Source organism: Lonchura striata, chromosome 4 (genome assembly GCF_046129695.1).
Source record: "Lonchura striata isolate bLonStr1 chromosome 4, bLonStr1.mat, whole genome shotgun sequence".
NCBI lineage: Eukaryota > Metazoa > Chordata > Aves > Passeriformes > Estrildidae > Lonchura > Lonchura striata.
Window position 1 is genome coordinate 42030453 of NC_134606.1, and position 13417 is coordinate 42043869.

The 13417-nt window shown below is 43.6% G+C and overlaps 1 protein-coding gene across 1 annotated transcript; it reads right to left on the bottom strand.

The window, feature by feature from the left end:
• Nucleotides 1-263: 263 nt before the first annotated feature.
• NPY2R (neuropeptide Y receptor Y2) lies at nucleotides 264-6135 on the bottom strand. Its single transcript, XM_021530210.2, has 2 exons — nucleotides 5975-6135; nucleotides 264-2831 (listed from the first exon to the last, which is right to left on the bottom strand). Exon 2 carries the CDS (start codon nucleotides 2793-2795, stop codon nucleotides 1638-1640), a length of 1158 nt encoding a protein of 385 aa, XP_021385885.1. The 5' UTR covers nucleotides 2796-2831; nucleotides 5975-6135; the 3' UTR covers nucleotides 264-1637.
• Between the last annotated feature and the right edge of the window lie 7282 nt (nucleotides 6136-13417).

Consider the following 13417-nt stretch of genomic DNA (forward strand, 5'->3'; position numbering starts at 1 on the left):
GAGTAAACACTAGTTAATTCTCTAGACCTCCCTTTTCTGCTCATGGAAATCCAAGTCCAAATGATTTCATGGATATTAAAAGGATGGTGTCAAATACTAAATACACAAAGATTAATTTTTCCACTTGATAAAGACCTGATACTATTCATTGTATAGCAAACATTTCAGTACTGGAGTTTTCTTGGGTTTTCATTTGTAGTTTAGAACATAATGAACTTAGGAACAACAAAAAATGCAAATGAAAAAAAATAGGGTTGCTGAAATGCAGTCATCAAACTAGGTTTCAAGTGAAAATATCACACTTGTTTTTATTCTAGATAAGGAACAGGGCAGCTGGGAATAAACATGGATTGAAATTTTCTTCATCTCTTTAATGAGTTCAAAGAGGCTTAACAAAGACATAGAAGAGTTGAACATTGCTGTGTACAACACGGTAAACAGATTAAAATTTTATACCTGAGCAAAAAAGGAATTTAACTATTAACTATGGCATGCAGAATAACTGATAAATTTTCACATAAACGTAGCATATTGTTATTAGTTTACAGTCATTCAGATGTTCTTAATTTTTACAAAAGCTAAAGATGGAAAAAGCTCTGAGACGAGATGAGTATGTGACATAAAACCACAATGAGGAAAAGCACTTTACCATCTAGCAGCCTTTCCAGAGAATCAGAATTATCTGCTGTTTTATTATCCAGGCAGAAGCAGCAACAATTCAAAGCATGTGGAGTTAATAACACATTAGACATTTAAGCAGGTCCTGAAAATGAAAATATTAGCAGTTTATGAAGTGCTCACAGAAGACCTGAGCCTGCATTCCCTGCCCTGAAATGCCACTTTGAAGCACTGCATTTGTGAGCCGTTCCCAGAGCAGAATGAAAGGCAGGAATCTGCAAGGAATGACTGATCAAGTCAAGTCTCGTGATTTTCTCACTAGCATAACTGCCCATTCTTAAGGGATGACTTTTTACCCAAAAAACTCACATTTCATTTTATGTGGAAACTTGACCTTTTCTCTCACTGAGTCCAGTTTTTTGGGTGGGTTTTGATTTTCTTTTCTCTTCTGTTTTCACCACCTAATATATTTCAAATGCACTGGTTTGAAATAGTCTAGCACAAGTCAAAAAGAAGTAACATATTTCTCAATTCCCTTGTCTTTGCAAAAGATGCCTGTACGAAAGAAGGGGCCTGAAAATTTTCCCCCACCAGACAGGTTTCTTTCTCCTGGCAGACTTCTGCACTCCTCGATTTTCATCAAATATGAAAACTACCCACTCCCACCATCAATATTCCTGCACTACAAATCAGCCATTTGCCTTCCTCCAGCAAAACCAGCAAACCCTGCGCTTGTCATTTAGACTTGACAAGAAGATATGGGAGGGATGGAAGAGTTTTTATTTACCCTGTTAGAGACAGCCATAAACTAAGCCTCTCCCTTTTACCTCCTTGCAGTTGTATATTTACATACTCTTGATATCAATCAACTCCCTTCAAATCATAACACCTGCCTTGACTTTCCTGCTACTGTTCTTTCACCATTTATGAATAAAACTACGCATTGCAAATGCATGTATCCAAACTGGGTTCATCCCTTTGTCCACAACATACTCATTTCTTCTTTACAGTCAGACATCTTAGACATTGGTAGGTTGTGTAAAAGAGTCCCCAGGAAACTGAATCCTCTTGGCTTCTAATTTCTTCCTGGCTTTGAAAGCTGCTGATACTTCAGGGTGGATGGAGTCCAGCCGCTGTTCACACTGGAAGGCTGTGAGGAAGGCCGTCCTGTAGTTGTTATTCATCCAGCCATAGAGGAGGGGGTTAGCAAACGTTGAGCACATGGCAATGACATGGAACACCGTGTAGATCAGTTTGTACTCTTTCAGGTCTAACACCTGACTGTCAATGTCACTGACCAGCTGGAAGGTGTGAAAGGGCAGCCAGCTGACAGCAAACACCACAACCACGCACACCAGCATCTTGGTGGTTTTCCGGCGCCGGTGGTGATAGTGGTCATTCCCCGCCCCAGGGCTAACGTGGTTCTTGAGCTTGGTCCAAATACGGATGTAGGCATAGGAGATGACTGCCAGAGGCAGGACATACTGGATCAGGAGCATGGAGATGCTGTAGATGGTGCCATAGTTGAGCTGCCCCTCCCCTGGCCACTTCTCAGAGCAGACCACAATCTTGAAGTCAGGAATGATCTCAATCAACGAGTACTCACGGAAGATGGCCAGAGGACTTGCCAACAAGGCACTGACTGCCCAGGCAACTCCTATAATCAGGAAGCTGATCCGCTTAGAGATTCTGCTTTCCAAGTGATAGACGATGCAGCGGTGACGATCCAGAGCGATCACAGTCAAAGTGACAGTAGACACGTGGACAGCAAGGGCCTGGGCATAGGGCACCAGGTGGCACAAGACCGGGCCCAGTTTCCATTCGCCCAAGAGCGTATAAACCAAGGTGAAGGGCAGGCACAGCGTGTTCACCAGCAGGTCAGCCACTGCCAGGTTGGCAATGAAGAAGTTAGTCACTGTGCGCATGCTTTTGAATTTGATGATCACGTGGATCACAAGGGAGTTTCCAATCACTCCCAGCAGGATGATGGAGCAGTAAGCAAAGATGAGAATTATCTGTACTTCAACAAGCGTTGTGCTGTCCTTCAGTTCTGGTTTAGGGTCCAGAGCCAATTCGTTGAGTGGTGTGGTGTATCTTGTCAAGTACAGCTTAGTGAACAGCTCCATTTTCATTTCATCTGTCTGGTTGTCCTCACCTACTGCTTCCAGGGGCCCCATCCTTGCAGCAGCCTGGTCTAAGCCTCAGAGCTGCCTCTGAAAACAAAACAGTACAAGAACAAGTAGAGAAATTGGTCCACATGGACTAAGACAAGAAGCAAAGAACTAAAGCTACATCTCTTTCCTAACCCACACTGCGGGATTAAGAGAAGATCTGTCTTAATGTATTTGAATTCTCTTGCCCTTACATTTTGAGGGCTGATCCAGTAATATTATTTAGGCATGACTCCTGCTGAAAATTGGAACAGATTTCAAAAGCATTCCAAAGACAAGGTTTGCCTAAGTGAATGCAGAAGGATTAAGATCCTGCTGGGCAGCATATCACTTTTTTACAATCCACTCCTAAAACTAGTGCTTATTTAGCACAAATCTTCCAGTTATATCTATGGGAATTCTACATGGAACAGCACCATCCAGACTGTTATTAGCATAATAATCTTCCAGCTTTTCCTTAATGAGAAGTGTTTCCTTTAAATAGTTACTAAATTCTTACAGGTTTATGCCCTTCCTTTATATCAGTGAACTAATTGCTGCAGTCTTTCTTTAAGAAACTGTTTTACAATAGTTTGTACCATGAGGCAAATATAAAATACCACTGAAATAGAACTGAAATAATATTTCTTTGAAATGACTGCATAACTTATTCATGCTGAAATCAACTCAAGAAACAATTGAAACACAGTTATACATATTTCCTTTCTGTGTGATGTTTCAGAAAACAGAGCTCCTTGGAGGCTGCCAATCAGGCATTCATTTCTGACTGCAGTCATAGCGAAGAGCAAATCATTCCTCTGCTGAAGTCAGTAAGAATTTCACCACTGGCATAAAAATAATTTTTTTTTTCCTTCCTTACACAGGCTGAGCCAAATTCTGTGGTACCCTAGGATTTTGGTAGGCACAACATATGAATGGTTTACACTCAGTTGCTGACTTGGACTTCAGTCCAATGTAAAAAAGTACATGTCCCCATGAAAACTGCCCAGAGCATGGGTGGCATGCTAACCAAGAATTGAGGACCTGGGGACTCCTTTCCTTGGCATGAGAAAATAATAATAAATTACCAGTGCCAAGCAAACTTACCAGTAAAACATCACTGTTCACCACCAAGGGTAAAGGCAACCTGAGTTACTCACTCAACTTCCCCATTCATTACTTTCCATAAGGAAAGTAAGAGCAGAGATGTCACTTTCTTGCCATCAAGTGTTATACATAGCTTAACCCTTCTCAAATTCAAGAGTGCCTAAAGAAACAGCTATTGATGTGTTTAGATGAATATGGCTTTTAAAAAAATTCTTGTTCTTTTGTCATCAGCTCCATTTAATTCCTTCCATCTTCAGAGAAACATTTCAGAGTTACAGAGGTCCATTTTCATCCCTACCTCTCCCAGCAACTATCACTGAGTGACAACCTTCAGTATGGTTTCCAAACTGGGAAAGAAGCGTTGTCTACCAGCAGCAGACTGAACCCTTTTTGCCTCCTTCTATCCCACACAGCATCCCAAAGAATTTCTCAGGGCAAGCTACGTTTGCAAAAGAAGCAGATCGACTGCATGTACTGAAAGGCATTTTCCCCTCAGCTAAACAGGTCAGAATTATGCCATACTGTTTAGTCTACATTTATTCAACAGTTAATAGTGTAAGCCTGAGATGTGAAGTCAAGTAGCTGAGATGTGCCAGCTGCTCATACTAGTGTACACTGCTGATTTTAGCAGTATAATTGGTGTCCAACTACTAGGATAAACCTAAGGGATTCCTTATCAATACACCTTTAATCCACCAGGTTAAAAATGTAAGAAATCCACCACAAGTTGCACAGTCAAGGCTATGCAGAAGTTGAGAACTAGAATGAGCATTTTCCTTTGACCCATTCCTACATCTAGGAATTACTCTTCCATACATTATTACAGTAGAGATTTGATGAGGTCCCAGGACTGTCAGATACTTCAAAATCACTTATTTTTTTTCAGTGCAGATAATGTCTATACAGAAGTAGAAGGGTGAGAGGGTTGACAAATATAAATTCTTTCCCTTCTTTGCCCTAAATCCAGGCAGAATGATGTAGCTCAGCCAAATAATCTAGCTTCCCTTCTTCCCAAAAGTATTTTCACCTATTTCTCTAGTCCCTGACTTTCTGTTGATTCCTTCTTGCAACTCCTCCTTTTTAGCAAAGCCTTCTCTTGCTCTGACATTTTTATTTTATTTGTTACTGCCCTATTCAGGCTGATGAAAGATGCTTTGGTCTTGTCAGTAAGACAAAGCTGATGGAGAAAGAAAGGACAATTGTGATTTAAAACAGAAATGAGCTTGTGCGTCAGCAAGTGATGAAATAAACTGGACAAGTCTGACATGGTTGGTGGGACAGTATGTGGGCAAAATAGCAGTTGCTTTCAAAAACTGGGGATAAAACTGAGGTGACACTCCAGGTAGTGTTTGACAGGACCCTCTCTGCCCTTTTTATGGGATAAACTCTCCAGATAAGAGCATTTATTGACACACCTTGCATACTGCACCACACCGGGGTTTTTTTTCCCAATTTTTCCCCCCCCAGCAGTCAGATCCTCATGGTCAGGCATCAAATTGCGCCTAACTTTCGGCCGAGAAAGGCTCAAAGAAGATTTACATGGGTTCTGCGAGCAAGTAAGCAAAAGGGCAGAATACGTGATTACATTAGCAAACAGCATTCCCATCAGGACCGCAGTGCCTGCGCTGGGGAAGGGGCTGGGGATGCTGGAGGCGCAGCTGGCAGCAAACGCGCCTCTGGGATGCGGCGCCGCTTCCCTCCCGCCCCCCGGTGCCGTTCCCGGGAGGAGACACCCATCCCGGGGGCAGAGACACCCATCCCGGGGAGGAGACACCCATCCCGGGGGCAGAGACACCCATCCCGGGGGCAGAGACACCCATCCCGGGGGCAGAGACACCCATCCCGGGGAGGAGACACCCATCCCGGGGGCAGAGACACCCATCCCGGGGGCAGAGACACCCATCCCGGGGAGGAGACACCCATCCCGGGGGCAGAGACACCCATCCCGGGGGCAGAGACACCCATCCCGGGGAGGAGACACCCATCCCGGGGGCAGAGACACCCATCCCGGGGGCAGAGACCCGTGCCCGGGCGCTGCGGGGATCCCGCCGCCGCCCCGTGCCGGGAGCGCCGCTCCGTCCCCACCTTCCCGTTCCTACCTTCCTCTCGCCCCGCGCTGGCGAGCGAGGCACGGCCGGCTGCTGCCCCGGGAGCCGCTGTGCCAGGGCAGGGCAGGGCAGGGCAGGGCGGCTGCCCCGGTTCCGCTGCCCGGCTCGGGTCCCGCTGCCCGGCTCGGGTCCCGCCGCTCTCCCCGCGCCGCTCGGCGGGGCCGCAGCGCCGCTCGCCCCGTACAAAGTTTGGAGGCGGCGGCGGCCCCCGCACGCCGGGAGCGCGGCACGGGCGGGGCGGCCCCGCCGCCGGGGAAGGGCTCGGGCGGGGCGCGGCGCCGGCTCCGCCCGCCGGGCTCCGGGCGCAGGGAGGCTGCGGGCAGCGCTCTCGGGATGCGCCGGCCGCTCCTCGTTCGGGATGCGCCGGCCGCCCCTCGCTCGGGATGCGCCGGCCGCCCCTCGCTCGGGATGCGCCGGCCGCCCCTCGCTCGGGATGTGCCGGCCGCCCCTCGCTCGGGATGCGCCGGCCGCCCCTCGCTCGGGATGCGCCGGCCGCCCTCGCTCGGGATGTTCCGGACGCCCTCGCTCGGGATGCGCCGGCCGCCCCTCGCTCGGGATGCGCCGGCCGCCCCTCGCTCGGGATGTTCCGGACGCCCCGCGCTCACCGGCGGCAGCACTGCCGGCCTCAAGCAGGGATTTGGAGAAAGAGGGAGTCGTGCCAGAGCCGAGCCGGTGTACGTGCCGCACACCCGAGCCTGCTTCCTAGTTTTCCCAGTCCCGAGATGCCTTCCGGGAAGGCATAAAGGGGATGCCTTTGCTCCGAACAACTGCTGAAATCCTTGCTTGCAAGCACCGCAGCATGCACAGCTTTTCTGATCCTCAGATGTGGCTGTTGCCAGAGCAGGTGTAAGAATGAATACAGCATTTTCATATTCTGTCAAGAGCAAAATAAAATATTTAATATTTATTTACAAGGCTGGAGAGTAAAGACAACAGCTGCTGCTTTTATTTGGTTCTGTACCAACAACCTTTCAAAACAGCTCTCCTGCTAGCCAGCTTGACAGAGAACGAGTGCCAGTCAGCATTGCTGAGCCTCTGGTAGGGTCCAGCTTCGTTAAATCAATACATAAATGGGCTCTGCTTAGTATTTTACTGAGTGTCTGAAGCCTCTCCCTAGGGATAACTCCTGAGATCCAAGGGATGTCTCCTCAGTGCATATCTGAGGGACCTGATTTACCAAAACGTGCTTCAGCCCTGGTCATAGTTCCCAAGAATAAGAACTAGGAGACTTTGCTTTCTCAATGGCTGATATCACTGATACTTAAACAATTTTCTTCCCAAATCTTGCAGAAGCTGTTCTCCAGGTTAGGAATACGCCTTTACTTCCTGTTACTTAGGTAAATTTGCATTCATACTTAAGGTAGTTTCAGGGATCAGCAACATTATCTTCCCTTTTCTGTCCTCTTTTTCTTCTTAAGGAGACTCAATACAAAAGCACTTCCCTTGTCAAAGGTAATGCACAATTAATAGTATGCCCTTATCTACAGCAGAGAATGTTAAGGGAGCATCAAGGAGTAACTTCAGTGATTTAGAGTTGTTTTTGAAATTCAAAACATGTCCTGAGAACCCTGTTGGATCTTTACTAATTCAGGCTATCTCTTCAGGAAGGGCCTTGCTCTTAGTCCTTCAGCACTTCTGAGACTGTTAATGGAATGCCCCTAGCTTATATTGCAAAATAGATTTCTTTGATGACTAAATAAAGAGCCAGGAGTTTCAATTCTCCTACCCTTGTTTATTCATTTTCCAAGTCAATCCAATTGTAGGATTTATTTTTTGATCTCTCAACAGACATAAATGCATGCCATGAGTTTTTGTAATTACAGCACTTGTATAATGCACGGCCGTGACAGCCTGCAATCCTTTCCTTTCCTTCTCTGACAAGCAGTCAGCAGTGGCTTTCCACTGATCTCAGGGGTGTTGCTGTTTTGCCCTACTTTGTACATTCCTTCTAACTTAATATTTCTAACTTAGACTACTTCTAATGTCTTGGAGGGTATAGTGAGATGCTACAAATCTTTATAATCTGCCCAGCTCAGGATTCCATAGTAAGGGAAGGCTGTTCCTTACTTACACTTACAGGTTCCTGGAAGAAGAAGTCAAAAAGTGCAATTTCGTAGAGGTTGTTTTGCCAGTAAGGGCTGGCTTCCCATGCTAGAGTAAGTAGACGTTATTCCCTGTTACAAGGCAATTCTGCATTCAGGCACAACTGAAATGTTTAATGGATATGCATTTCTAATAAAAAACAGCATTTTTTATTGCTTGTTAAAGAGTGGAATTTAATGGCCCCATAAACACTGCCTTGAACCAAAAGCCATGAAAGCACTAACATCAAGGGCAGAAAAAGTCAAGTAGCAAATGGGCTGTTCAATATGAAATGAGTGGCTGGGTGATCACCTCCAAAGCAACTGTGGATATTTTGCTTTGTGTGCACTCAAATTTCCATCCCCAAAACCATGATTAACCATGAGTCATTGAATCACAGAACAACGTGTTGGATGGAACTTCCAAAAATCTTCACGTCCAGCCTTATCAAATAAAGTCTAGATTGAGCAGGTTGTTCCAGGCTATGCCTCCTCTCCAGGAGAGTTTTGAGTATCTCTGAGTGAGAGATGCTGCCCTCACTGGACAGGTCATCCTTCCAGCAGCTCTCAAAGTAAGACGTCTTTTTTTTTATCAAATCAGACTTTCCCATGTTCCAGCTTGTTCTAAATGCATCTTGTCCTAGCCCTATGTTCCTCCCAGTAGCTATGAACAGATTTCCATTCAGTCTTGACGTCTTTGAGGCTGAACAAATCTTGGTTCCCTCAACACCACTTTGATTGTTATGTAACTGAGCCTCAATCATCTTGGTGTCTGTTGCACTTGCTGCAGTTTACCAATGTCTTTCCTGCACTAGGAACCCCAGCTTGAACCCAGCTGTGACCACAGGTGTGGTCTCACAACTGATAAATAGAGGGGAATAATCACTTCCCGACCTGTTGGCTACGCTCTTGCGATGTCTTGATATGGATTGTAAAGTTAGACTGTGCAAACTGACTCGCATTAAATAAATGAGCCACATGAACTTTAAATCTCAGCTTCCTATTTAAGGCAAGTCTATAAATGAGCTTTTGCTGTGCATATGTATGTGTACTAAGATGAAATTAGATAACATAACAGTTTGGGAAAAAAGGCTGCTGGATTTATGTTGTTTCTGCCGTAAATCCCACTTAGGGAGGTATGGCAGGGTTAAGAGATCCAATTTATGTAGTTTGCCTCTGGCAATCTCTGTTCAACTCTCTTTACAATTAGACAATTGTCTTGTCAAATTCTGTCCAACATGCAGGGCTTTTTCCAATAGAACAATGGATATCTATGCCAGCTCCTCCTAAGTTTACCAGCTCTTAGGAGCAAAATAAAGGTCTGCATGTAGTGCCCAGACTTGAAGCAGTAGTGACTTTTCTTTGAATTGCAGAACGAGGTAAGAGTTGCCAGTCCTTGTCCATTAACTTGTCCAACATCAGATTTGCTGAAATGGCAAATAAGGCTTGATGAATAACAACAAGAAAAGGCAGCAGCTGTCCCATCTCCTGTCCCAAGACATAATTTTCCTTATATTATTTACTGTGAGGGTTGAATTCTAAAAAACTCTGCCCCTTGATCAGTGACCTTTAAAAGCAGTGCTGTGCTGCATGCCACTCAATCAACCCAAACTCTGCCAGTCCCTACTCACACAGATTTTCCTGGAGTGAGTCAGATTTCAGGAATTTAAGTGTTCTACATAGCATGGAAAATCTCTTAAAAATAAAATAGGAAAAAAAAACCCAAAAAATGACCTTGAGAAAAAATATCTGTGATGAATCTGTTATATGGTACCCACACAGAGATCATGTGGTGTAAAATTATATAGGAAAAAGACTTTTCTTACTTAAAATGTCAGAACAAAAGTGTTTCAATAGCTAAGGAGTGAATTTTCTACTTATGTAGGTCTGTAAACATTTTGCCATACAGTTATAAACTGTTTCTCACAGGTTCAATTCTACTTATTTCTCCTTTTGAAATGCAGTAATATAACTGTATGCACAAAAATGCATCATCAGTCTGCCTTAGGGGTAAATACAAGTCAGCAGGTAATGAGAAGTGTTGGTAGGTATGTGTAAATACAACTTGGAGCTGCTGACAGCAGTACTTCCCAACTAGTGCTGGTTAAACCAACAGTTGGGTGCATCTCGTTCAAAAATGATTGCACCAAAGGCTCAGTTGAACTGGCTGTTTGCTCCCAGGCTGTGACTGAGTTCAGCACTGTTTCCACACAAGGCAAGACTGCAGAGCTGAGCTCTGCATTTCAAACACAGCCTTCCCAAATCACCTAGTGCATCGCATGCACTTGTTTCATTCCATCAAAGTCAACACTGTAAGATCGAGTAGCTCATCCAAGAAGTGACAGGTTTAAGTTGCCCATTTAAGACCAAGACATATCTATTTCTATTTACATACCTGTCACACAGTCTGTAAGTAACTAGACATACTCTTTTTCTCTAAGGTCCATGGCTTCATTCACTGTTCGCAGTTGGCAATCCTTATTCAATGAGCATGTCCTTGATATTTCTTTATATTCTCAGCGTGTATTCTTCCATCTTATTCCTTCTCTTTACTGACATGCTATCCTCTCTCTGCAGAGAATATAGAAATGTTCATTTTTTCACAGGGCTTTCTATGCTCTTTTCATTACTAGATCTCAATCAGAAATCCTCAACCTTTATTACGATTTATTTTCTGTCATTTGAATTCAAAGAGGCTGGCCAAAAATTTAATAGGATTTTTAAATGCCAGGAACAAACCATTTCACTATTTTTTTTGTTGCTTGTATTTTAGACATTTTTTTCTTTATGTTTTTCCTTAATTTAGCTTCTTTTCAGTACAAAAATTTCTGAAAACTCAAAAATGTAATGTGGAAAATGACACTTCATTAGTGTATTGAAAGCTTGGTGTACAACTAGTTGTTGCCATCTCTAAAGAGTTTTTTAGATGTTCTTGAGGCAAGCATGCTCTGTTTATTTTAGAGTACTCGTCACAGAGAATAGATTCTCATTTACAGCTTAAAGCTCGAATGTCGCACACACTTCAGTCCTCAGTTTCTGGTAGCTGGGAAAGTAATGAATCTCTAGATGCTTTCCAAAAGTCAACTATATCTGCAAATTGTATGCTTGTTTACATGCCAGTTACTTCTAATGCTAGAGATCCTTGGCTGTTACAAGCAACAATACCACACATTCTTTGCTTTGTCTAAAAATTAGTCTTGTAACAATTGTTAAAGGTTATGTATGTTCTTAAAACTGAATCAGATGCTTTTCAGGCTCAGTTTTTGACTTGGTGATGATATCTGTGCAGTGTTGAATGTTGTCTTTGGGACAAACAGAATTAAGTCTGAAAGATTAAAAACTTTCAAATACATGTTCCCTCCTCTCCAAGTTACAGATCTCAGAATACAGAAAACTGGTCACAAAGTTTACACACTTTCTTTCCTCCTTGTAGAGAGTGCCTAGAACATTGACAGTTGACTGCACTTTGAAAATATATATAGAGCATACTGTTGACTACACTCAGAAATATATTTTAGTGAGCTTATTTCTCAAAGATAGCCATATGTTTTAGAGTTTTGCTTTTTTTTTTTTTTTTTTTTTTTTGTTACCATATGCTACTCTCTCCATGACAAACCCTTTTCATGTTGCTCTTAAGCTCAAGGAAATGGGTCATCTTTTGACCTTGCTCAGCCAGTCTTCATTAAGATGAAGAATATTGCTGGTGTGGTTGGCATCTAAGTCCTGAAGAGATGTTCCAAAGAATCAATATGGATAGAGTAACCTATCAGAAATTTAATTATGTTGATTAATAATGGCAACCATGAATGAAGACAGCCCTTTTGAGAATGCTGTCTGATATATAATGCCATATAAAACACATCATATTTGTGGTGAGCATAAATAGAAGATGCAATTAAAAACAGTTTCCAGTGAAAATTTATGAACTGTCGCCTTATATAAAGAAATGGGGTTTTTTTCCACTCACTAAGACACAAAGTGAATATTTTTCTCCCATGTTGCTGAAAGTAAATTAATTCTTGCAAGTTTCTGCATACTGTTTCAGTAAACTTTCCCACATTTACACAGAATTTGCAGGCTGTTCTGAACCCCTTACTGGCTTAATCCAGGGTCATTCTGTACCTCTGTATGTCATTTTATGCAATAATATCTTTTGGGAAAAATACATAGCATTAAATTAATGGATTTTCTTTGTAAGTTATTTCTTATCCTTAAGAAATTACTTTAATTGCTAAAGAAGTGGAAGAAGAGTACTGTCCATACCTGTTATGACTCATTTTAAAAAGTGAAGTAGTTACTGTCTCATTTGTGCACTCTGTCACAATTTTGGAACTTCTTAAGGACTAAATTCTAGGCTAAATGCAGAAAACCTGTACATCTCCCTTCTCAAAATGTAATTGTATGACTCAAGTGCTAACATACAGAAATGCTGGGAAGTTTCAACTGTTTCATCTCCTTCCTTACTGATACTTTCCATTACAGGTGTCACACCTTCTAGTGTAGTGAAACTTCAGTGCCTCATTTTTGATTGACAGCACTGTTTGTGAACAAATTAAGCTTGTCAGCCTATCTTCTTCATAAGGTTGAAAAGTGCTCTGATCCAAAAAGTCTGCCTCCCACTCAGAACTGAACCAGCAGTTTTCTCCATGAACTCTGTTTTCCTTTGTTAATTGCCTGTGATTACCACCCACATTTTCCAGAGAGTGATGGCATTTGAATTGCTAGGGGTATTTCAGGATGGAGGAGAGGGAATGGGAAGTGGCTTGGGAAAAAGTTGGGTAGGGGTTGGGCATGTTTGTAAGGCTAAGTGTTCTGTGATTGCACACAGCCAGGAGAGCAGCAGCCAGAGCACCCTCTGTGCACACAGCTTTTCCATCCCGCCCAGCTTCGGCACAGAGGGATCTGCCAGCTCTTGCTTTTCCAGAGCAGCTGAAAGCCTCCTTCATGCTCCACTGAAACGTTGCTCTCATTCCCTGAAGATCTATTCCCTTTGCACTGCACGTCTGGCTGGCACAGCCATCCTTCTGCAAGAAGCTCTTGCTGCAGTGCTGCTTTTGCAGGTTGGAGAGGGGAAGATTCAACTGCCTTTCAGCATCACCTCCCTGTCCTGCAAGCTGCAGCATGATCATCTCAGGGTCCTGGGGAATGGTAAGATACATATGATCCCCCCAGAAATGCAAAAACATCTCAAGAGGCTGTGTGTGGCTGGCTGGGGCGGAGGTGTTTGCATCTGAGATATTTATCTTAGTCTTCTTTTAATGTCAAGAGAGACCTACTTGGGTGATGAATTGCACCCTAAACATCATCAGCTGTTTCCAAAACTTTCTTTAACCCTAGTGGAAACCGCAGCAAG